Consider the following 26553-nt stretch of genomic DNA (forward strand, 5'->3'; position numbering starts at 1 on the left):
AACACTTGATAAGGATTAAAAAGAAATAAAAACAAGCTATTAAAAAAATCAGAAAATCATATGTGTGGAAGCAAACTGAAGATAACTTCTTTCACACAAAACAGAATATGTGGTGGTTTGGGTGTTCCCTGCCCCCCTGCCCCCCTTCCCCCCCCCCCTTTGGAAATCGCCCAGAACTAGACTCAGCTGGCTCTGGAAATATGAATGAAGCTTATATTTACAGCTAGCACAATATACAAGAAGATATTTACCGTACATACAGTTATATACAGAAATAGACAAGGTAAAAGGTAATACAGAAACACAACTCCCCTCCCAGAAACCTGAGCCTCCAGGAGGGGCTCTCAACCACCCCTGAACCTTCCCCCTACCCCTCTCAACCTTACCCCAGTCCCGAGAAAGAATTGAGGTTCAGCCAGGGGGGTTAGGAAGCAAAGTGGATTAGCCCAAAATGGAGGGTGAGGTTAGAGAGTAAGACAGCAGCCCAAGTGAGAGTGGTGCCGAGTGTGTTATCTATGTTTTGACTTAGTTTTTATATATCTCAGTAAGCCTATGAGGGAATTAGACATCAGTCTTGTTTTCATTTCACAGCCTATGAGCTAGTCCTTCTCACCAAAACATTCTAGCTAGCTTCAAACTAGCACAGAATACAACTTAAACCATTCTGTTATGGGTAGCATACTTGTCTATTAAATGAAAATAAGAGATTCTGTCTGTTTTGCCTTCAAATATCACGAAAAAAAAACCCTGTCTGTGTAAGAGCTAAGTATGCAAATGCTGAACTACACTGAGATCTTTAGTGATTGCTTCTTTTTCAAGAAATATTGCAAGATTACAGAGCAACTCACTAGCAAGCTCAGTACATGAATTCAGTGTCACTTGGGCTTACTGTGATACAATGCCTAAGGAACAGATTCAAAAGTGTAGATGCGTGGCAATGCTCAGAAACCAGACCAAACTATTTCCTTATTCTAAGGATCTCTATGACGACATTAACACTAGGCTAACTGAAATTCTGTCTAAAGCAATACGTCACATCAAGACAGATTTTTTTATATCATTTAATACCCAGTTTTACCTGAAAACACACTGTTTATTGAGTTCTCAGTTTGATCTCAGCTTTCCCTGTGGTGTTATATTAAACATGGACGTGTGTGTAGTGACACTGATACAGAGAGAAGCACGTGTTCTGGGGAGAATTCTGCCATTCTTTTGCCTAAGCTTGTTTGAGACCTATTGTGCCTAATCTAAATTCCACCTAACTCCCCTAGAGAGCCTGCAAACATTTTTATGGTCATTCACAACCTAGAGAGGAATGTAAGTCACAGTATTTAACTTCTGGGTAGCAATCTAATGGCTATCATCCATATTCTGTGCAATACATCTATAAAAATTTATGTTCACAGCATGAAACATATTGAAAAGTTTCCAGAAGTTCAGCTTAGAAGTTCAAACAAAAAACTGTAAATATGAATTCTTAGATGCATTTTTAAGCATGTCAGTGCGTTTTCCCTCGATCACTAGTGAGCACACTCTCCAGTTTATGCTGAAAATCAGGATTTCTGTTATAACTGTAGAAGAGAGAGTTTAAAACACTACTTTGCTAAACAGATTAGAAGGATTCCTCTGAATAACACATGTTTATCAAATATTTTAATTAAAACACATATCTGTAGTTAACTTGAAACCTCTATTTCAATCTGGTTGCTTTATTATGACTTTCAAATTTCCTGTATTTCAAACATATACTTTTTTTTTTTTTTTAAAAAAGGAAAATCTATAGATAAACTAGGACAAAATAAACACTGATCAGGACATTCTGGAACATCATTAATGTGCTCAATTTACATGCTGTAAATGTGCTAACATCTGCAGTGATATAGAATCTCCCAACATTTTTTGTGTAATGAAGATGAAAGCAGCTTTTTATTTTTTCAATTTGTAGAATAAATGAAACAAAGTATTTCTATTTCACATTTAACAAGAAGCCAAGTGTCACTACAGTGTGTTAGCAGAGAACATCAAAATGGTAAAGATAGAAATACGATGCTGAGCAGTACAAATATCAGTTAGTCCAGGACCTAGAACAAGAAATTATCTCCATCAGACAACAACTCATTGTCCTGGAAGGCTCCAAGACAAATAAACTAGACTACAGCATCACCCGCCTTGGCATTTTTCACATTTCTTGATTTCCATCACCAAGACTGAACAGCAGAATTTTAAACAAAGAACAATATTTCTTCCTGAGAAAAAAATATGTACCCGGACATGCAGAAGGTTCTGAAACCATCACTGTTGATTATTTGTGATTCATATTAAATACTTGTTTACTTAGATGGACACTGTTGTTTGGTTACTTTTAACTGGGAAAATGTGGTTTGTTGCTTGGTTTGTTTGTTTGTCTTAAATCTTGAAAATAATAAAAATCTGACACAAATTTACATCTATTCTGAAGGTGGGCAACTATCAGTGTGTGGTGGAGGAGGTGCAGGCCCAAAAACAGAGGCCTCTCTATGCCTCTACATGCCTGGACATGTTTTTCTGCCAGGACCCATGGCAGTAAATAGGGTCGTGTAACACACACACACAACTCATGTATCCCTGGGGTCCGCCCAGGTGATCCCCATATTTGGGAGGGTCCAGACAAACAGCTCCTGCCTATTAAGGTAAGGTTTGGTTTACTGCCAACCTGGTTGGTCACTTTGGATGGCCAAAGGGCCATGAATCTCGGCCCACAGTCTATAAAGAGGGGTGCAAAGGTGCACCACATGTTCAGAGTGTTCAGACTCAGCTGTTCAGACTCAGCTCTCGTCAGATCTGTTCAGATTCATCTCTCTGACCCTGCCTGCAGCATAGCTCAGCTCTCTGATCCACACTGCAGCGTCCTGCTGCCTGACTTGCTTGCAAGGCCTAGACATAGAGTCTGGCCCTCACCTACATGCTCACTGAGGCTTAGACCTTGTGCGCTTACTTCAATTCACAGTTAACCTGCCTGCGTACCTTAGAAGCAGAGCACATTCCAGCCTGCACCTGATACATATATGGGGAGCCGATAGCCCCCTAAGCCTAGAGCCAGCCGTGCATACCGGCCAGCTACCTTGCTTTATCTATGGAGCTTTAGCCTGGAGAACCAGGACAGCAGACCTCTGAATTGTCTGCACCCACAAACACAGCCTGCTAGCTGTGCAGAAGACCGTGCCAGAAATTGCATGGACATTCTCCTCCTGTTCCTGGAATCCTGCCAGCTGATCATCCTTGGACACACCATATCCAGAAGCAACAGCATCGAGGCAGAGACCATCCCACGCCAGGAGGACAAAAGGTCAGAGAAACCTAAGACCCCAGAGACTGGGAAGATTTATCATCCCCCCTCAAGCTGGGAGGATTCACCTAGTTTCCCTCTTAAGCCAGGAAGATTCCACCCTCACAGAGTCCGGACACTGGGCACAGGCTGAGACACAGCCCCAGGAAGGTGATTAATAATTAAGAGCAACACTTCTAAGTAAGCTTTAATTCTTTTGTAACATAAGTTATCTCTGCCCTAGAGCAGACAGTTTTCAGCCCCTGCTGGGCAAACAGCATAGCTCCTAAGTGGCATTAAGCCAAAAGGAAATCTCTTTCTCTGTCTATAGTTGATATTTCCCTATATATATATCATATCCTAATTGTTTTTATAACTTTGCACTAGGACTATATTTTATTACACAGTGGTTGGGGGTGGCAAGAATTTGTAAATATTAATTTTAATAAATATATTTTTATAAAAAATTAATACTGCTTCAAATTAATTTCTCACCTCCCCCAAATAAGGGAGGCATAGAGAAACCCCCTCCGTAACACAGTGTGAAATGCAACTACATTACAATTGTATTCACAGTATGCTTACACAAATGTGCAATAAGCGTAATTCATTGTAGCTCACTCAAAACCTAAAAGAGAAAGCCCAGCTTAATATGCAATTGCCAAAGCTTTTCTTCAGTCAAGGTGTTCTATTCAATGTCTATTTGCAGAAAAAATCCAATAGTAAAGTCTTTATTCAGGCTGAAGTGGCACCTGTATTCTTCCCCTATTTAGAGGAGAGCATAGAACTTATCTAATAGTAATAGATGTACGTTTCTTAAAATATTTAAATCAGACAATTTAGATCCACTTCAGGTCTATGGAGATTTGTCCAACAAAAGTCTTGAAAAGCCACCCTGCTCTTTGAAGTGCTACTGACAAATAGCTGTTGACAAGCTCTTACATAGACCTACTGAGGCAGCAACCTATTACCCGCAAGGTTTTTTTGTCTCTACTTTTTACCCTTGTCCACATCGTTTGCCCTAGGCATCCCTCTGCCTCAGAGTGAGCTAGGGAAATTCTTCTTTGCATTTCAGAAAAAAATGAATGCAACAAGTTATAGATTTGCAAGGTTGTGCAAACAACAAAGCCACTGTACCAAAAATGAGCAATCATATTTAGGAAGCTGCAGTTAAATGGCTCAGAATTTCAGCTCCTAACCTTTGCAAACTGGTTTTAAAACCATAAAGACCAGACGGTCAGTACCAAACCATTTTCCCCTGTGTTGTGGCAGCTGTCAGTACCACAGTGACAGCTACTGGACTGAGTATTGAGTGGATTCTGATAGCCAGTTGTTGTACTGGCTATCCACCTTCCTCTTCCACTCGGCTGAGACCATTTCAGCATGGTCCTCCCTCACTATCACCTCTATCTGAGCCACCTTCTTCCTCTTCCACATGTATATTCCACACCTTACTGCAAACCTTTTCCAGGTGAAGAACTATTACTATACACGATTATCTACAAAGCAAATATCCAGCCTTCAGATCAGCCTGAAAACCAGCATATTACTGGTCAAAAATAAGTTCTTTTTGACCACTTATCCTGTGTGATTTAAAGCTTTCTCTTAAGAACACAAGCTTAAAAGAAGTTTCAGAAAGATTTCATACTTTTTCAAGGACAAAAATTAAATATATGCAAAAAATAATTTTGCTATGAATGTATCGTTCCTCACATGAGTTGATGTGAGACCTCACAGTCCTAGGATCTTCTGACTCATTTGCCTTTATTACAGTGTGTTACCAATGACATATAGGATGCATCATTCTCTCCTGTTTTACCAGGCATTTTTACAAAGATGGATCTTTTATCTTTATTATACATTTGATGGTTTAGGGGTTACCCCGCCCCCCCACACTTTTGAATTTGCCCCAGCTAACTCAGACGGACCCTGGGAATATAGATGAAGCAATTTATTTACAGCTAGCAGAATTTACAAGCAGCTATTTACAATATATACAGTTATATACAATTATATACAGAAATATACAAAGGATAAACAATACAAAAGCACAACTCCCCTCCCAGAAACCTGAGTCCCCAGGAGGGGCTCTCAAACCACCCCAACACCTCCCCCGTCCCTCTCAACCTTACCCCAGTTCTCAGGAAGAAAAGAGGTGCAGCCAAGAGGTTAGGGAGCAAGGTTAGTGGGAGCAGGGTTAATGAGATGTGACTAGGTCTAAGGCAAAGGCAAGAGTGAGAAACAAAATGGAGAAAGAGCCTTTCTTCTTCCCAGAGTTCTCAGCGAGACTGTGAGAGAAGTTGACATCAATTGTTTTCATTTCACTGCCCGTTATCTAGTTCTTGTACCAAAACATTCTAGCTTGCTTCAAACTAGCACAATACATTACTCTGAAATGTCTATATCCAAAAATTTTAAGAGCAGTAAAATCTCCATTGCTAAGAGTAGGCCTCTCTGCCACTAGGCAAGAGAAAGACAGCTTAGGTTTATAGCAAAAATACCTTTTCTAATGAACTGAACTACAGTTGCTAGATTTGTCATGTTCCTTGTGCTTTTCATATTCTTCATGTTTATACTACCTGAGTAGGGATTTTCCACATTTTTATTTAAAAAAAAACCAACAAACATTTTCCCACAGATCAAAATTCTCCTGTGACCAAATCAAGTAAGTCAGCTTGCTCAGGCTCTAGGGGATGTTGAGCACTGGAAGAGCACTAAACTGGGGTCACTGGGTCACTGCCCTCTATGAACATCTAACTCAAATGACCCAAGGGACAAAATAAATGCTGCAGATGAAAATTGGGTGATCAACCCTTAGCAGGGAGGGCTGTGCTATCTTCAGGGGACTCAGAATTGTTAATGTTAAGATGGTGTTCATGATAAAGTAGCAGGGAGGATCTAAAAGTAAGACCGTATCTGAATCCCTAGATGTCTGCCTGTGGAACAACAACCATGTCACTTGAAGCTTGTCTGAAAGTTGGCAGATGATACTGCAGGGTATACATAGCTTTAAGGCAGCAGTAAGGCAAGCTAAGATTTTCCAGGAAGCTTTCACAAGGATTTTCCAAAGAAAAACAAAATTAGGATGACATTGGCACGTATGTAGTTGCATTAATACTTTTTATTAATGCAATGATATTTTTAACCCCTTTCTAATCCCTCAGTTCAATTCCTATTTCTCTCATCTGCAAAACATGGTCCCATCAAAGTACATAATTCCATGGTGGCAATTATATCACAAGAGCTATGGAAAGATTTCCTGGAGCTAAGAGGCAAAGCTGGACCAAAATATCCTACTGAAATGCATATGATAAGGACCACAAACTCAGACATAAGCCTTTTTTAAGGGGGTTAATAATCTTTGCTGCAGTTATCTTATTCTTTCATCTTTTTCTCTTTATTGGTTCCTAATGGATTACCCTTTTAAAAGGACATTGTTCCAGCATTCGTAACACACAAAGATAGTATCAGAGAATTCAGAAATATAATTGACTGGTTTCTTCCTGCACAGGTATTAGGCCACCTAACAATAACCACTTGGAAATAACTTGTGAGCAATACTATCCCTATCTTCCAGGCTTTTATAGAACCCAGTTTTACTTTCATGGATGCTGTTCATTTACTGAATAGGTTAAAAATCTTCTAAAGTGGTTGACTATTCATCAACAATACACCTTTCTTACACATACTCTGGAGAAAAAAATTACTTTCTGCAATATAATTACTATTGCCATTATATACTAGCAGTGAAATACCTCAATTTTTCTTATATTATATAGTACAATTGGTATAAAACAGTGGAATATGATGAAATATACATACTGACTGTTTTGGAGGGCCTGTAGGCCCAAAAGCAGGCTTATTTATGCCTGCTATGCCTGGACATGTCTCTCTGCCTGCATCAGGGGTAAATGAGCACAAAGGGGCACAACAGACCGGGGCCATAAAGTCAGTTGCCCAGGACACCTGATTGTGTAAGTCCCCACATGGCCAGCTCATGCCTGCCTGGTGCTGGGCCCATGTGATTCCCATATTTGGAGTCCAGGTCTCTGGATTTTGCCTAGTATGGTAAGGTTTGGCTGACTGCCAACCTGATTGGTCATTCGAGTTGCCAACGAGACCATTAACTCTCAGCACAGGTTCGTGTGCAGCCTTCCCCACATTACTTGCGGCTCCGCCACATGCCTGCTTGCCTGCCTGCATACTTCCCTGCAGCTTTATGCCTGCCTTTGTATGAATGCTTGGTGTGCACATTGCTGCAGGTTGCTGGGAGCAGACCCACTTGTCTGCATTCGATCGGCCTGAGGAGCAAGCGTTAGACCTGTGCTCAGACTGCACAGAATCCTGCCTCTGCACCTGGAGATCCTGCCTGCGTACCCCTGGAGAGAGCAGCCAGCAGGATCCAGCAGCAGTAAGGCCAGAGACTGCCATTTCCCCTGAAACCAGAGGATTCTAGCCTCAAAGTTCACTGGCAAAGACCCTGAAGAATTGGACACTAGGCACAGGTTGATGCAGCCCTGGAGGGTGATTGATAAGAATTGTGAGTAGATGCCTCTGCAATTTCTATTACCTCTGCCATAAAGCAGAGAGCAGCTTTCAGCTCAGCTTTGCTGGGCAAATAGTGTAAGACCCCAAGTGGCATTAAGCCATGGGGAAAACTCTCTCTCTGTATATAGTTTGAATGTTTGCTAGTTATTAAGAAGTTTCTGTAGATATATATTCTCATAATGTCTTCATAATCGTGTAAAGAACAATTTAATATTAAAGTTCATTGGTTGCGGGTGGTGAGAGTTGACATATTGGAATTTAATAAATATATATATTTTTATGAATATCCTCTGGCATTAATTGATTTCTTCCCTCCACCTAATCGGCGTAATTCACAGAATACCCCATCCGCGACACTGACTGCTGGTTAACAGAATATTACTGAACTAAGTTCAATAAATTCTGTTCTTCCGTGTCTTCTAATACTAGGGAAACACCATCAACGTCAGTAAACAAGGTAAGAGAATGGAGTTTCAGTCCTGCTTTCATGGAAAAGGATAAAACAAAGGGGGAAAAAAAATCAGTAATTCATAGAATCATGGAATAGTTTAGGTTGGAAGGGACCTTTAAAGATCATATAGTCCAACCTCCCCACAGTGAGCAAGGACATCTTGCTATATTATTGTCTCATTCACCTGTGACATCCTTGGAAACCTCTCCCCGCTGCTGAGAAACAATCATGTTAAGTCTGATTACTTCTGCTTCACCTCTCAGGATCACAGGATGTTAGGGGTTGGAAGGGACCCAAGTTCCACAGCAGGACAATACTATCTAACACAGATCACAGAGGAACACATCAAGACAGGCCTTGAAAGTCTCCAGAGAAGGAGACTCTGCAACCTCTCTGTGGAGTCTGTTCCAGTGCTCTGGGACCCTTACAGTAAAGAAGTTCCTCCTTATTTTGAGGCCCAACCTCTTTTGCTGCAAATTACACCCATTGCTCCTTGTCCTATCCCAGGGACAAGTGCAAAGAGCCTATCCCCCCCATCCTGGCCAGCCTTCAGATACTTACAAACATTTATCAAATCCCCTTTAAGTCTTCTTTTCTCCAGACTAGAAAGTCCCAAGTCCCTCAGCCTCTACTCATAAGCCATGTCCTCCAGCCCCCTAATCATTCTCATAGCCCTCTGCTGGACCCTCTCCAGCAGATCCCTGTCCCTCTTAAACTGGGGAGCCCAAAACTGAACTCTTGCTGGCTGCCCTGGAAACACTAGTCACATGTAAGAGTTAGGTCTTGTAAGGGCAGACCACAGTGTAGGCCAGATCCAGCTGTGGAGGAGCACAGGATAGCTAACTCCTAAGCCTCTCAGGTCTACAGAAGATACCCTGTACACAGAAGTATGTTGTCACAGACAAAGTTCTGTATTCCCGACATAAGAACGGTCTACCTTTGCATTTTTAAGTAGAAATGAAACTACGATTGAAAAGAAAATCTCATCTTACGAGGATTATTTAGGAATGTTCTCCTCCCTGAATATGGAATTAGGGGCCTCTTTCTGAACTAATGTACAGAGAATTCAATGCAATTTTACTAATGCGGTGTGCTGACAATGAAGAACTTGTACCAAGAATTCATAGTTGATGCTGTAGTCAATACAGCACAATATGTCTTCAGTCTTGTTGATGCTAGCAAAAATTTCCAACCTGCACATGATTTGTGAGTAGAGCTGTGCCTGTACCAAGGGCTTCTACAAAGAAAACCAAAATATATAAAAAAAGAAAAATTACTTGGGATTTTATTATAACTTTCCAGTGCATCATTTTGCCAGCGAAGCTGTGACAACTTTGCACTTTAAAAACGTGATATTACAGATCCACAGAATTGTCAGGGCTGGAAGAGACCTCAAGGATCGTCTAGTTCCAACTCTCCTGCCATGGGCAGGGACACCTTCCACTAGATCAGGTAGCCCAGTGCCACATCCAGCCTGACCTTACAATCATCTAGGGATGGGGCCTCCACCAGCTCCCTGGGCAACCTCTTCCAGTGTCTAACCACTCTTACGGCGAAGAACTCCTTCTCTAGCTTGGATCCATTCCCCCCAGTTCTATCACTACCCAACATCTTAAAAAGTCCCTCACCAGCTTTCTTGTAGGCCCCCTTCAGGTACTGGAAGGCCACAATAAGGTCTCCTCAGAAAAAAATCAATCAATAAAGATCAGTCTGGAAGCATTCAACAATAACACACTAACTTTATTACTTAACATTCCTAACCTGTATTGTGATCATGAAGTTTAACAGTCCCTTCTACAACTACTGAGTCTGCAGACAAATTCAACTAAATTTGATAGATATCTCAAAAACACAAAGTCCCTAAATGCTTGAAAGGTTGGCAAATAGGGTAGAGTAAAAAAATTACTAATGACAAATTAATGCTTATTGGTGCTTCTAATGTGGGAAGGGCTGCAGCTGGATGGTCAGTCAGCACAACCAACATGACATTACTGCCAGCAATCAAAAAATAACAGAGTATCAGCAGGATTTTGCATGAAGGAAGGGTCAGGGGATGTACAGAGATAGGAGGCAGGAGACACAGAAAATGAATAGAAGCACTTGCAGGAGACACAGAAAATGACTAGAAGCACTTGCAGGAGATTCTGAGAATGGCCAAAGGTCTTGGAGTACTAAGTAACTATGAAGGATAAGTAGTCAGGATTGCAGGAAATAAAGACTCTTGTTTCATTAGGCTCACAGTTCACAGGATAACTTTACAACTAAAATTACTGTAACATAACACAAATTTTGCAAAAAAATACCCATTTTTTCCATCTGGTAATAGCAAGTAAGTATGGCTTTGTTTTGTTTCTTGTCTTTTTTTTTTTTTTCTTCTCCTTCCAGATGATGTGATTTGGGTTAAGCTGTATAACACTGTAATGAAGATGTCCTTGAAAAGAATATAAACCCTGCTGTGCAGATATTTCACTTTTTACAACCTAGCTGCAATACTCTTCTAGGCTATGGTGCCAAATTTTTATACAGTGCTCGCTTTCATGGCAGAATTCTTTGTATTAATACAGACATTTATATGGCAGACATTTTGCATGTATCTATTTTTTGTTTTCCACTCAAAAATCATTCTGTGTCTATGCAGATTCCCTGTACTTCAAAAATTTTCTTAAGAGTTGGCAATTATGCTCAGTACTGTATCTTCCAATAGGAGAAACACTCAAATATAGACTGCCTTGTCATCAACTTCTTCAACACTATAGGAGACACCCTAGAATTTTTCATTTTAAAGTTCATTAATTTCACACATTTAAAATCTATGTAAAATACTGCATTTCTAGCTTCCATTGAAATGCCTCTATTGCAAAACACGTGATTTTGACACTTCCCTTTATTTCCTTCAAGTTTACCATGAAAGAGACAACATAATCATTCTTTTACTAGAGTTACAGTTTTATTTTATATGTTGAATCAAACCCAAAAGCTTGGAATGAAGTAGACAGTAAGAAGATGGTTTGATCCAGTTTTCTTTTTATTTTCCTAAATGAAAAATAAAATATATTGTCTAGGGGATGGAATGATAGTGGATTTATGTGTTACTAACTATATATACCGATCTCACAATATTCAAATGATAAGCCATCAATACAGTATGACTATTTCAGTAATGCAGGTAGAGACTTTTGCACATTCCATTGAGCAGAGCAGCAGCACAGTATGCTACAAAAGTACTCTTAGCTTCACTTACCAATATAATTCTAAACATCTGTCAGTGGTCCTATATTTTTATCAGTCATTAAGAGGGATAAAGAGATTACTGATGTAACACAGCCATTTAACAAACATTCATACTGCAATTAAAGGACCTACTAGCTAGCATTATTATATAAACATTCACATTTATTCTTGATGTAATAGCACTGATATCAATAGAGTTAATAAAAAACTAGAAGAGAATATAGCAGCTCACAAAGGAAAAACAGAGATGAAAGGCATTATTATGTTTAATATCACACAGCCTACTAAATGGATGACTCCCCATAACTAAAAAGTGCGAGTATGCATTTAATCTCTCTTCACAAAAATGAATGAAATAGAGTTGAAAGCAAAGCTGTTCTTTTCCAGATCAATTTATTTCCTGAAATTAAAGCACCAGGGTATGATCTGACTCAAAGGTAAAGACAAAAAAATGTGTTTACAAAAACAAAGCTAAGCATCAAGCATAAAGGCTTGGAATAAGTCTCACTCAAATTTAATTTGTCTCACTCCCTTAGCTTCCACTGGACATGCTTACTCCAGCATTCTACAAGTAAATCTGATTCTCTGGATTGTCTCCAGTAGCCACAGTATGCCACAGACTGGATTAATATTCCATAATGGCTCCAAGTTCTTCTTCTACAAAGGGTAACTTACTATTGAAAAATTTCAAATACCTGAGTGAAAAATTCTGCATTGATCACTTGACAAGTAATATGAAGAGGTTAAGGCGAGGTGTCTATACCTGTTGCGAAGGGAGATTCTCAGTGCCTACGTCTGTTTGGTGGAGGGGAGAAGTTAATGGGGGCAAATTTTATATAAAAATATATATTTATTAAACTCAATATTCTGAACTCTTGCCACCCCCAACCACTGTATATTAATATTAAATTGTTCTTTACACAGTTATTAAAACATTCTAGGATAAATTATGTACAGGAGCTTATTAATTAACTAGCAAACATTCAAACTATAAACAGAGAGAGGAGTTTTCCCCACAGCTTAATGCCGCTTGGGGTCTGTACACTATCTGCCCAGTGGTGAGCTGAAACTGATTCTGCTCTATGGCAGAAGCAACTTATATTACAGAGGTATTAAAGCTTTTACTCACAATTCTTATTAATCATTAATCACCCTCCGGGCCAAGTCAGCCTATGCCAGTGTCCAGACTTCAGGGGATCTCTGCCCATGGACTTTGAGGCTTGAATCGTCCCAGCTTGAGAGGAAAGGATGAATCTTTCCAGTTTGTGGGGAAATAGTGATCTCTAACCTTGTTCTCCTGGCGAGGGATGCAATTTCTGCCTTTGGTGCTGCTGGCTCCTTCCTGGATGCTTTGTCCAGGAATTCTGAGCTGGCAGGATCTCAGGTATAGGAGAAGAATATCGTGCTGTCTCTGGCACGGTTCTTCACGGCTAGCACGCCATGTGTGTGTGTGCAGACAATCCAGAGTCTGCTTCCTGGTTATCTCAGTGGCAGTGGCTTTTACCAGGCAATGATAGGCAGCCGGCTTGCAGGATGTTCATGGCTGCTGGGAGTCTGAGCTCCGTAGGTAAATGCAGGCAATACAGGATCTGGTCCTGATAACACGGTAGCGTGCAGATGTGCACAGCTGGCTGGAGACTATAGGCTTCTTATATATATATATAAGCAGGCTTAAGTTAGCTCTGCAAGAAAGGTACGCAGGCAGGTGAGCTGCGAGTGAGGTCAAAGCATGAGGGTCTGAGCCTCTGAGCATCGGAGCTCTGCAATGGAGTCCGAGCGTAGGGGTCTGAGCAGCTGAGCTATCAGGGTAGCAAATGAGCGTCTGAGCTGTAAGTGAGGGTCTGAGCATGTTGTTTACCTGTGCACCCCTATTTATTGAATGTGGGCCAAGATTAATGGCCTCTTTGGCCACTAGAATAACCAATCAGAATGGCAGTTAGCAAAACCTTACCATAATAGGCAAATATGGGGATCACATAGATTTGCCCCAGGGATACACAAGTTGGGTGTGTGGGGGCTTACACAACCTGTTTACAACCAGGGGTCCTGGCAGAAAAACATGTCCAGGCAAGCAAGGAATAAATAAGCCTCTTTTTGGTCCTACAGGCCCTCCACCACAATACCTTAGGTTAGCTCATAAATATCTAAACCTGCCAAATCCAATCTTATAATTTGTGTGTCTTCTACAATTTATATTTATTAGATATCTGAAGTTAGTATGAATTAATTGAATTAATTTTTTTCATTGGTAATACATACTTGCAAGTGTCTATTTTGAGGAGACAGACATCTGTCTTTCTAAACCAAGGCCACTCTGTGATACTTAGCAGAGACAGGATTTAGATAGACAAGAATATGAAGTCTGGCTAAACCATAAGATGTCAGGAAAGACATGGCTGTACCTCAGCTGATAATAATGACAACAGGGCTATCCATCTTTTCCTCTGTTTGGTAGTTAGACCATTCATCCAGGATGCACCTAGATCTATTTATCACAAAGAAGCTTGAATCCCCAGTTATTGCATTCCAGGAAAATGCTGTGATCACCAGGCAAATGTCTCAAATCAGACTATTTTTCACTATTCAGAAAGCTTAACCACCCTGCAGCAAATCTGAAAGCTCCTTGAAGAACAGACAGGATAATTTGTGCAAATCCAGTAGTTCACATTTATCAGGGGATGCAGAGGATGGAAGCCTCTTTTCATGGAACATATATGGATTATTTTTTTACTGACATTGGATAAAACCCAGCGTGATGAGATTTTAATTGTCTTGTGGAGATACATAACCTGTCTACAGGTTTGACTCAATGATCTTAAATGCCTTTTCTAATCTAAAATAATGTTATGATTCTACAACACAAAGTAATCAGCTGGTCATTTTATTATTGCTAATGATTTCAAGGGCATATGGAGTTCGTTCTACCTCAAGAGAACACCTCCTGTATCAATGGGAATTCTGTTCCCTGCAATTTACTAAAAAGATCCTCAGCTCTATATTGAAAGACTTGACGCTGCACATCCTTTACTTCTAAGTCCAAACTTACTATGGTTATAGACCTATTTTGTTGTAGGTCTAATTCTGGCTACAGGGTGCATAAAGACTTCTGTAATACTGGAACAAATCTTATTATCCAGCCATACCCTTTCAGTCATATAAAAGAAGATGAAATATTACTTCACAGAACAATTCAATGACAAGGTCCTGTGACCAGTGTCTGTCTGGCTGACAACTAATCTCTGCGAGAAAAATTAAATCTATCTGATAGCACAAAGCAGTATTGGAGTGTAACACTCTTCCTCTCACATAGTTTATGAGTTATTCCACTATGTCTTTCATAAAGATGGTTAAAAAGTAGTCAGAACATTAGAGTTGGCAAAGAGCAATCAGGTAATCTATTTCATAGTCTACAAATACAATACATATCCCCACAGTATTTTCTCTAGGTCTTTGTCCAAGCTAGCTTTGTACTGAACAATCACTGGAGTTTCCAGCTCTGATAAACTGTTCCACAGACAGTGGAAGAGATTGAACTGATTTTTTTCCTCCTATTTTTTTCTCCATATTTTTCATTCTCACCAAGTCTCCTTATATGTTGTTTTTTCTAAGATTTCACATTGTTGAATAAGTCATGTATTGTTACTGGCTTAATCTCTGTCTTTCCTGTTAACCAACATTTCAGTCAGCTCAACAAATGTTTGTTTCAACAAATGAAACCCTACACAGACAATTCTACATGTGTTTCTAGTGGGATTAGGATGAGGTTAACTTACAATTTCATCAGTTCCATTATCTTTCACTATTTATGGTATCCCTCTTCTAAATGCCACTTAAATCTTAATTAGTAAGACTAGCTGCCAAGCTTCTACTCAAGGCAAATGGAAGCAAAATAATTTTAGGGGTAGACAGAACAGGACATCAAGATTCCTAAACAACTGAAGAGAAGTTCCAGACATATCCAGAAATACTTTCATTTGAGAAGGAAAGCAAGTAAGATATAAATGTATCTGAAGTTAAAGTTTCAGCACCTGAAGTATGACTGAGTTCCCAGAAGACTCCTAATCTGCAACCAATGTCAAAAAAAAGTCACTTGTACAGCTCTGAATCCTGCACAAAAACACGACCACGGGAGAGGAGTGCACACTTCAGGTATTATATTCAGTGGAGGGAAAAAAATGTGAGAGAAAAGTACAGCAGTAGAAAACATATTCAGTGATTCCTTCTCATTCAAAGGAGTCTCCTTCTTACTCAACTGAAAACTCAGGTTCCTTTTTACATATTTCTGTCACCTGGATCCATCAGTCTTTAATTGTTTCAGTATAGGCTTCTAAAAAGACTATTAAAGGGGCCTCACCTAGGATATGCCCCAGTTTGGCAACTAGTGTCATACATGGCAACCTACTCTAGATGCAATGTGCATACTTTGCTACTTGTGGGCGTTATCTTTCTAAGTTTGGCTCCTTTCACAAGATTTAGAGTATTAATTATTATGCGTGTTTGGCTTCCAAAATTTATAACACACTGTCCTAGGTTTGAGCCATAAAAGGACAGAAAGGTATCTTACCCCAAAGGACTAAAACAGAAACACTTGCCCAGAATTGGAGGTTAAATGCTATTTACAAATATATAAAGGTATTCAGGAAAAAGAAATACATACATTTCTCCATCTGGGCCTCCCCAGCCAAAACCCTTCAAAGCCTTCCAAAACCTGCCCCCCACACCCAGCCTCAACAGGCCCAGGGGCAGGGCAAACAGTTAACCCACACAGACAGGCCTACCAAGCCCCAGTGCCCCCCCATGCTGGACACACCAGGTCCTCACCAGGCCTGAATGCCTCCTGCCACAAACGAGACATCAGCTTGCCAAGAAGGCCACAGAAGGCTGCAACTTCCCCCACAAACTGGAGAAATAATGGCCACACACCAGAAGAAGAGAGGGGAGAGATAGAGAACTGGCTGCGATGTCTGGTTATACAGGGACATACAGGGAAGGAAAAGAGAGTAACACTTTACAATATCCTGCCCATTCCTCTAAGACTTTCTGGTCCCTGGAGGACTTTTATTACTATGGTAGGACAATTTGTCCTAAACCAACAATACACATTTAAGCCCGGGAGATCTCAGCCAACGTCATTGTAGCTACTCACAGAGATTAAACACTTAATTGCCACTGAAACCACACTTCCTTTCCTCTCTCCATTTTATATTATTCACTGGTTAGAACTGTTTTCCTGCAAACTGGGTTTGTCAGTACTACTGCATGTGCTAGTTTGAAGCAGGCTAGAATGTTTTGGTGAGAAAAAGTAGATGATAGGCTGTGAAAGGAAAACAATGGTGATGTCTCCTTCCCTCAGTCTCGCTAAGAGGTGTGGGAACAAGAAAGTAAACATTAGATACCATTTTTTGCCATTTTGTCTTCACCTTTCTGGCTGGCTTCTGGACTCAGCTGCATCTCCCTAACCTCACTGCCACTAACCTTGCTTCTTAACCTCTTGGCTGAACCTCTTTTCTTCTTAGGACTGGGGTAAGGTTGAGAGGGGCAGGGGGAAGGTGCAGGGGTGGTTGAGAGCCCCTCCTGGAGACTCAGGTTTTTGGGAGGGGAGTTGTGTTTCTGTATTACCTTTTACCTTGTCTATTTCTGTCTATAACTGTATATACTGTAAATAGCTGCTTGTATATTGTGCTAGCTGTAAATAAATAGCTTCATTTATATTCCCAGAGTCTGGCTGAGTTAGCTGGGGTACCTTCTAAAGTGTGTGTGGGGGGGGTGGGTAACATGGAATCATGGAATCAAGTAGGTTGGAAGAGACCTCCAAGATCATCCAGTCCAACCTAACACCCAGCCCTATCCAGTCAACTAGACCACGGCACTAAGTGCCTCACCCAGTCTTTTCTTGAACACCTCCAGGGACGGTCATTTCTGTTATGCTGGCTGCAGCATGCTTGAGTGGAGGGAATGGTTTTGTCTCTGGCTTATTCTGCTGCTTTTACTTCTGCTAAGGTAACTGGTCTCATCAATGATCTCCTTAAATTATTTATTTTAACCCAGAGGGATTTTTTTTTTGTTGTTTTGGGTTTGGTTTTTTGGTGTTACTTTCTCTCTCTCCTCTGTGTGTGGGGTGATGGGCTTGCTTGTAAGAGCAGGCTGTATTGTCCTAGGACATATATGCTTTAAGGTAAATGGAGGAGTGTATTAGAGAGTTGAGAGGTTACCTTTAAAATCCCTACTCTAGGAGAGCACAGCATCCTCTGCAGTTTAGGACATGGACTTTCAAGTATATTCACCCCTTTTCATGGTGCACATCATTGTATTTCATATAAGGGAATGTATTTTATATGCTTTTTCTGCACTTCAGAGGCAACTTTTAGAATTGTTTGGTAAGTGGAAATGGAAAAAATAAAAAAAGAAAAATTAGACAAAAAAATAAAGAGAACTAATTATTCAGCAGCTGTTGCTGATAGCCCAACAGGCACTGGAACTGTGTAATAACGGCAAACATACTGCACAGGTTTTGGTTTGCAAGAATTCAAATTACTCTTTGTCCACACTATTCTGGATGAGTGTGTAGTACTGCAATGAAGAGTTGATGCAGCTGAAAACTAACCTGGCAAAAAGTAATGCCTGTTTTGCACCACAGACATTTTCATAAGCACTTAGTGCCTGCCTAAACCAGAGGTCAGGCATGTACAGCCAGAGGGAGGTGGATCAATGGGACCAGGGCAGTCTGGATTTAGATTGGTTTAGGCTACCGTGAAGTTGCACTGCCAGTTGAAAGAAAAGGTCCTGTTGTTCTATATTCTGGTGGTTGCTTTTACTGTCTCACTCCTGCCTACTTTTATTTGGATCAAGGAACAGTCAGTTTTGTTCACTTCCAGTTTCCTGTCTCAGCCATGTAATGAGCTAACCTCTAATGAAATGCAGGAATAGCCAATCTTTGGGCTATCACTTTACCATGACTGTAAATGAATTATCTTTCTGCATACCCTAGCATGTAAGTGAATAGGAGTAGATGAGAACAAAATCTCACAGGCAGGAGCTAACTAGGTCAAAAAAACCCAGACAACCTTATCCTTTAGATCTGCCCTCACAAAGAAATTTGTGTGCAGACATAATGCTACTAAATATCAGAGTTCTACTTCAGATACTTAGTGGAAATAAAGCAGGGGAATATCATAAAACAGAAATTTCTGTTCTGTGCCTGCCTTCCACAGACTTTCAGTAACACTTAATACCATAGTATCTTTTATGCTTTTGAATCCATTCTTAATAAAGTAACAGACTTTTCACAAATCTGTCACTTCCCAGGCCACCTTGACCTAGATCAATATACTTCAATTAACTACTATTATGTGTTCTTCGCAGCTCTTCCATCAATACCTGGGTGAAATGGCAGTTTTCAATGTAATAACCCTTTCTAAATTAATTTTCAAGTATGAGTTTAAGAAAAAAATGTGTCAAATATATTCTAAAACTCCCTGTATCTATTTAATTTTCTTCATTCACTGCTGGTTTTGTTTAGTCCAAGAATTCTTGCTTGCTTTGCATGATTTAACATAAATCTTTGGTGGTATTCTTAAAAAAGAAATGTTCCAAAATGTATATACATGTGCAACAGCTTCATCTTCTAACACTTGTACCACGAACATTTTCACTGTGTGAAATGGATGTGCAATAATTTTAGCATCTTTAAAAATTCTTGATGTTGATGTGACATACTGGTTTCCAGCCTTCATAGTTTTCCATTATATGCCCACAAACACCGTGCTTTAAACTATATAATGAAGTTCCATGTTGTCTTTTCCAGCTTTCTTCTTCATTTGCATTATCAAGTCGACTCTTTCTTCCACATGTACAGCGTATCCTGTAGTCCTCTTCAGTTCAACAACATGGTGTGTAGCAGTGATAAGAATCACTTCTTATAAACACTGTGTTGTGCTACTTAGAGCACATTGAGAAACTGCACAAGTAATTTTCAGGGTTTCCTCAGATAGGTTGTCTTTGCAATCATTTCTTACATGAAAATTTATTCTCTCATATTCATACAAGAAATCAGAACCACCAGATAATGTCAATCTATCATGAAGCATACACTGCAGGAGTGGGCAGCGCTGTATCAAATTGTCTGGTTCAGCAAATAAGGAATGAGATTTATTTGCTTAACATGAACAACTACAGAACTGGCATCTCCTGCATGGCTTCCACTTGATGCCCTGCAATGGATCTGGTCTATAGGTTCTATGTCTTTTATGCTCACCCTGCGGAAGATGCCGTTACTATCCATAAGTACTTGAATGTACTACAATGGTAAGTTGAGGAAACTAAATTCCATTTAGGTTTATCTATATTCTAAGAACTGTCAAAACACAAAAAAACTCAATATTACCATTAATAATAATATGAACATCACTTAGCTCTTCTGGTTTCCTTTTTGTCAATCTTGTCTTTTTAATGTCCTTATTCTTAACATTTTAATTCCTTAAACAAGTTACAATGCTATTTCAGTATTTGGAGAGACCTATATAGATCTAAAGGATAACTAATTACATTAAACAACAGTAACAACATCTAGTATCAGCTTCTTCACATCTGTCTTGTGATGGGTACATAATTTTCCCATGCAGAGATCTGAATTGACCACTACGGATCTCAACTGTCTATTCCCTGGGCCTTCCAGTTTTAAAACTCAAGTTGAGGAAATTGATGAGAATCTTTACTCCATATAAAAATATAATTTTTGCCTGTGTTTATAAAAATAATTTCAAATTAAATTTTCCCCCTTTTTTTAACAGGAGCAGCTTAGAGTCAAGGCATTCTTTAAAATGCACCTTTTCAGATTTTGTATACACTTGAAGATTTTTACATGTCCACAATATATTGTATGAGTTCCCTCTATAACATAATAGTCATTGAATTGTCCAAGTTACATATATGATTTTACTTACATTTCAGAATTCTGTTTTCAAAGTATGATTTGTTTATTGCTTTGTTGTTGATTTATTTTTTTTTACCAACATTTACTTCACAAATCCAGGAAATAGATGATTAGAAGCTTATTATTACTGCCTGGGGTAGAATCTGCTTTTGTTTACTTACTCAAAATGACAGTTGAGACCTCAAATATATCAGAACATAGCTCATTTTGCAGTGAACTAACTGGTTTTACCCATATCACAAAGGAAAAAATATGGGTTGTAAACACTAACAAGTACACCGGTTTTACCTACAGGGTGAATGTTAGGAGTAAGTTCTTCACAGAGAGAGTGATTTGCCATTGGAATGGACTGCCCAGGGAGGTGGTGGAGTCACCATCCCTGGAGGTGTTCAAGAGACGACTGGATGAGGCACTTAGTGCCATGGTCTAGTTGACTGGATAAGGCTGGGTGCTAGGTTGGACTGGATGATCTTGGAGGTCTCTTCCAACCTGCTTGATTCTTCTGTTCTACCTCACTGTATCTAAATGTGTACTGTCCCTGAGTTATCAAAGTGAAATGGGATCAAACACTAGAAGCAACCTCCCAATATGAATATGACTTAAGACAGAGGAATCTTGACAGCAAAGATACCTCTAGAAATGTTATCTATCTGAAATCTAAGTTTCTTTTTTCTTTGTAGAATTGCAATGTCTTTAAAATAGCCCACTTAGAAATGGTTATTCATATTTTCTGTGACTCTAAACATCAAAATCTGAAAATGTGTGTCCTGATACAGAATAGCAAAATCTGTTTCCTTATTTTCTTCCATGAGAATATTCGAGGTACTAACAAATCATAATTTCAACACAGACATTTTGTTCCAAGTTATTAATGGAATAAATGGTGCTCTCATTTCAGTCAAGGGCAAGTGTAGAGTATTACACCTTGGAAAGAACAATCCCAGGTATCAGTATAGGTTGGGGACTGACCTGTTGGAAGGCAGCAAAGCAGAAAAGGATCTGGGGGTCCTAGTTGATGGCAGGTTCACCATGAGCCAGCAATGTGCTCTGGTGGCCAGGAGGGCTAATGCCATTCTGGGGTGTATTAAAAAGGGTGTGGCTAGTGGGTCAAGTGATTCTCCTGCCCTTCTACTCTGCCCTGGTGAGGCCGCATCTGGAGTACTATCTCCAGTCTGGGCCCAGCAGTTCAAGTGGGACACAGAACTGCTTGAGACAGTCCACTGCAGAGCCACAAAGATGACTAAGGGAATGGAACATCTCTCTCATGAGGAGAGAATGAGGGAGCTGGGACTCTTTAGTTGGAGAAAAGGAGACTGAAGGGTGACCTCATGAATGTTTATAAATATGTAAAGAGTGAGTGCCAGGAAGATGGAGCCAGAGTCTGCTTGGTGATGGGCGATGACAGGACAAGGAGCAATGGGTGGAAGCTGAGGCATAGGAAGTTTCATGTAAACACGAGGAGGATTTTTTTCACTGTGAGGAGTGACAGAACACTGGAACAGGCTGCCCAGGGGGTTCTGGAGACTCCCTCTCTAGAGATATTCAAAACCCACCTGGATGTGTTCCTTTGTGATCTCATATTAGGTGAATCTGCTCAGGCAGGGGGTTAGAGTGGATGATCTTTAGAGGTCCCTTCCAACTCCTGACATTCTGTGATTCTGTGAATCACTGAGCATCAATAGGACCAGTATTTGGCATTCAGGACACAGGAAAATACTTAATCTCTTTAAAGTGTTTCTTCAGGATTCTGTCAGCTCTTTTCGGCATGTAATCTACAAAAATTAGAACAATCTTTCCTAGCATTTTAGATTTACAACTTGAAGATCAGTTATTCACCCCATACAAGTGTACTTTGATAAGGATAACGGAGAATAGAATGGATGAGTTTCTGTACGCTGGTATAACAAAGGAGTGCGTGGTTTTGAAAAGCTATTACTGTACTAGTCGAAGCAGTACTAACATGCAAGAGAAGTTGCATGTTATGAAGCAATAGCATGGTCCTTCTCTATTCTGGTTCTTTGGCTTCTTGAGGATATTATCTTGTGATTATTATTATCTTGATCCCATTATACATTATCTTGCTCCCATTATATAATCTTTGGGATTATTATTATTATCTTGAGGATTATTTTGGGAACATCCCATCACTCTACTTGCAAGCTTGTCTTCAGCTACTATTATGTTTTAAACCAAGAATTATAAATGTGATTTTTTTAACCTCTCTGAGGCTTAAGACAACCTACTCACACACTAAATTCCTTGGAAATTAACTGAATGAAATGTGTCATTACTGCATTGACAACCCATTAGTAATTTATGACACCTTTTGAAAACCATGGAAATAAACAGGTCGAATCTATGTCTTGGGATACAAATCTATAAAGTGTACACTGAAACACTTGGCCATGCCATGCAGATATTTTCATTAGTATTTTCTCTCATAATCAGTGGTAGTACTGATGAGAAGAATACCAAATTTCTAGAAAAAAAGTATTAGAAGGCTAAATTAAAGCATTGGACAATGACTGGCACTGATCCTGTAGTTATGTGGCTGCACTAGAATGAGATATTAATTGTAAGTAACCTAGATTTGGTAGTTTATAAGTACAGCCACACATATCATGACTTCTTGATTTTAACAATACCTGCAGAAGACATTCTGCAGAAGGTGTTCATGTTCTACCCTTTCTCAACCTAAAACATAAACATAAAAGGTAGAACACATTATTTTAACATATAAAAAGTATTCAGACTACTTTCCAATTATGTGGTAATGATTTCAGAAAATTTTATTCAAATAGTAACTTTAGGACCACCCTGCTGAGACCTGACAGTTTCAGAGGACTTTGTGATGCATAGTGCTTGAGGAAGCAACTGTCTTAGAGCTCATGAAGTTCTAACTGGCTGGCAGCAGGATTTAAGAATACAGATGGTTCTTAGTGGCAATAAGGGTAGTAATTTACTTAAACCAGATTTTGAGAAATTCAACATGAAATTCAGAGTGAGCTTGGCTGAGTATGATCTGCAAAAGAATCAGGCTGAGTTTATGATCTATTTCACTTTGTAAGTGTATTTGTGAGAGCCCTTTCTACTGCTGCTAACATCTCTCACAAGGCAGTGGAAGGTATGACATCATGAAGAGGGCCACAAAGCAAAAAAAAAGACAGGAGAGATACGGAGACTCACAATTGGACACGTATATGTACTTTGCAGCAAGGATGTACTCATGTTCCCACAGCCAAGGATTCTAATTTCCCAGCAGCCTCGACTATGAATGACAGAAAATTCAGGATCCTAACTTCCTGTTTATTTCTGAAAGGAATTCTTTAGACTGCAGTGAGGGGATACACTAGTGTCCTCAAAAATATCCTCCATAATCTTGCATTTATATATAGTGTCCCTGTTACAGTTAAGAACAGTGAGGGAACTTAGTAGACGAACTGCTGACAAGTGGATTTAATGTATCTGTTTCCTAAGTTGACCACTTTTGACAAATGGGAAAAGGGAAACTTAATTTGGCATGGCATGCATGCTTGCATCATTCCACTGCTCTAATTTGGTGCTGCCTGAAAGCTTATTTTGGTGAGTATCATGTACTGGAATGACATGGAACTAAAACTGGCAGGATGTCAAAAAAGTTCCAAGAACAGGTTAACCAAATAAAATCAGCTGACCTGTGAAGATGTGAAAGGAACATTTAGAAATGCTCAAAGCTGGAATGTAGGTGAAGATAAGTATAAGAATGCTAGGGCTACATGAATATCTAACAACAACATGAATATCACCAATCAGGACGTTTATAAAGAACAGTATTTTCAGTTTTCAGCTATTCTGAATTTCTAAACTCTTTAAATATTAAACTCAGGACCCCCAAATTCACTAAAGTAGGTAGCTAAGGATTGTGGACTTTATTTTTAATGCTGGAGAAACTGAGGCAGGGAGGTTCAGTGACTTACCCAAGGCCACAGAGGGAGTCACTGTCAGAGCCGGGATTAGAGCTCAGGAGTTTCTGGCTCCCAGTCCCAAGCTCAGACCACTAGACCATGGCCTCAGGACATTTCCAGCTGGTCTTCAGTCTAAAAAAAAGTAAATTCTCAAGTATGTTACAAATATGTAACATATATTTGTGTGTGTGTATATATATATATATATTTCTTTTTACTTTTAATGTAATGGTATGAATGAGAAGACATTGATCATAAATCAGTGATGAAAAGCAAATCAGCAAATTTTATCTGAGTTACCTTTATCATACATATGTGTATGATAAAGCTTTGCAGAAAAAATCTTGATTTAAATTGCAGCCAGTACAAACAGCTATTGTATTTTTCAGCGTAAGGAACAAACTGCCTTTCCAACCCAGCCAGCATGTCATTTATATTAATGTTGAGGAATGCTAAGTTGCTCTGTCTGTAAGTAAACTCTATTAAGAAAGTCATGTCCCCTGGTGAAGCTAGATCCTTAGTAAATTTTACTAGCTAAGCACTGAGCTCCATGTCAGAGTAATTACACCTTTTATCCACTGTGAGCTCTCTCTTAGCTTCTTCTTAGCCTTTAATTTCCTACTCCAGCTAATTTAGCAGTAAAATTGCAAAGGTTTTGAAAAGTTAGCTACCAAGGAACTGGTGCATAAATGTCCTGTTAAGCTCAATGCATTGGAATCACATCATGTAGAAGAAGGAATTAATTAAGTAACAATTAAGTAAGTGATGGATCATTGACAACATATACACACTATGGTGCTAAAATTAATCTTCCCTGTAAATCCAGTACATCATATATCTTCTCATCTATACACTAGTAGGTTTTACACTTGAAATATAAAGTGAACAGGCCATTCAGCACTATCTTTATAAAAAAGGCCTAACTTCTGGCTCCATCGAAACTACTACATACTGTTAAAAAAATCCCAACACATAGCTTCATTTTTAAAAAAGAATTTTGAAAAAGTAATCAAGATAGCAGAGAAGAAAAATTTAAGGCAGGTGATTTTGAAGTGACTGTAAGGATATTTGTTATACGAAAGTACTTAGTATGTTGAAAGTGCTAACAAGTATGTCATACTCTCTTGTTGCCTTCCTTTACAAGATGCCATATTGTTTCCTTATATTGACAGTCAACTGCTTAATACATAGATTGGCACTGAGCCTGGTCAATCCTCTATTCTAAAAGCCTCTTAGCAGATGAAAAATCTTTGATTCATTCACACCTTGTAGAAAGGATGACAGGGCAGAAGTGACATCCAGATCCATTTAGAGTATACTCTGAGTCTGATTTTCCTTCGCCTTGCACCTTGTGTAGTCATTTATAGCTGTGCAAAGCGAGCATAAAATGGATATAAAACACAGCTACCCATGTGAGGAGAGAATTCTGATTTGGTTGCATTATTTCCAGAGGTGATCACAAAAAGTGCCAGGCAGTGAAAAAATCTGGCTCTGCATAGAGAGTGTAAACAATTTTGACAAAAAGCATAAAGTAGTAGCAGCACTTTCCAAACCATTTACAGAAATTGCACTTCTGCTTTCAGCAGAGGGTATTTTCATTTGCTGTTTGATGGTATTTTCATAGAAAAAACACTAAATGCTAAACTCATCTACAGAAAACAAATCATATTTTTTCCTTTTTTTTATGCAGAACCATACTGAACTGTGACTCCTAAAGTATATTCTCGTATAAAAAGGAAGTCATGCCCTATATAAGATCTCCACTCTTTCTACCTCACCACAAGCTATCTATAAATCCACTACTTAAAAAGTTACACTTTTACTGAGCCTCCTGCAGTGAATGAGAAAGCTGGTCCTATTACAACAGCAGGTCTCAGCCCATCAGAGTTCAGTACTCTTCTGGCTTTACTATGGGTGACAACTCGTTGTCTCAATATTCACCAAACAGTGATAGCTCTTCTACATGATTTACCACCATTATGGTAATTCAAGACCTACCACCAAGTATCCTCAACATACAGAATATCAGCAGGGAAGGTTTGCAAATATTAGATTAATAATTAACAAATTAAGTATTTAGTTTGGCTGTTGATGGAGATGTGGTCAAGAATTATTTCTACTTAGGAGGAGACACTTAGTGTAT

General features: G+C 39.4%; 1 protein-coding gene across 1 annotated transcript in view; it reads right to left on the bottom strand.

Annotated features, from left to right (window-relative positions):
- TAFA5 (TAFA chemokine like family member 5) overlaps window positions 1-26553 on the bottom strand; it is a 489916-nt gene that overhangs the window by 71981 nt on the left and 391382 nt on the right. The window contains 1 exon segment of the mRNA XM_064142444.1: window positions 24423-24542. Within this exon segment, the coding sequence (XP_063998514.1) occupies window positions 24516-24542 (27 nt within the window). The 3' untranslated portion in view covers window positions 24423-24515.

The sequence above is a fragment of the Pogoniulus pusillus genome, chromosome 4, assembly GCF_015220805.1.
Source record: "Pogoniulus pusillus isolate bPogPus1 chromosome 4, bPogPus1.pri, whole genome shotgun sequence".
Lineage (NCBI taxonomy): Eukaryota > Metazoa > Chordata > Aves > Piciformes > Lybiidae > Pogoniulus > Pogoniulus pusillus.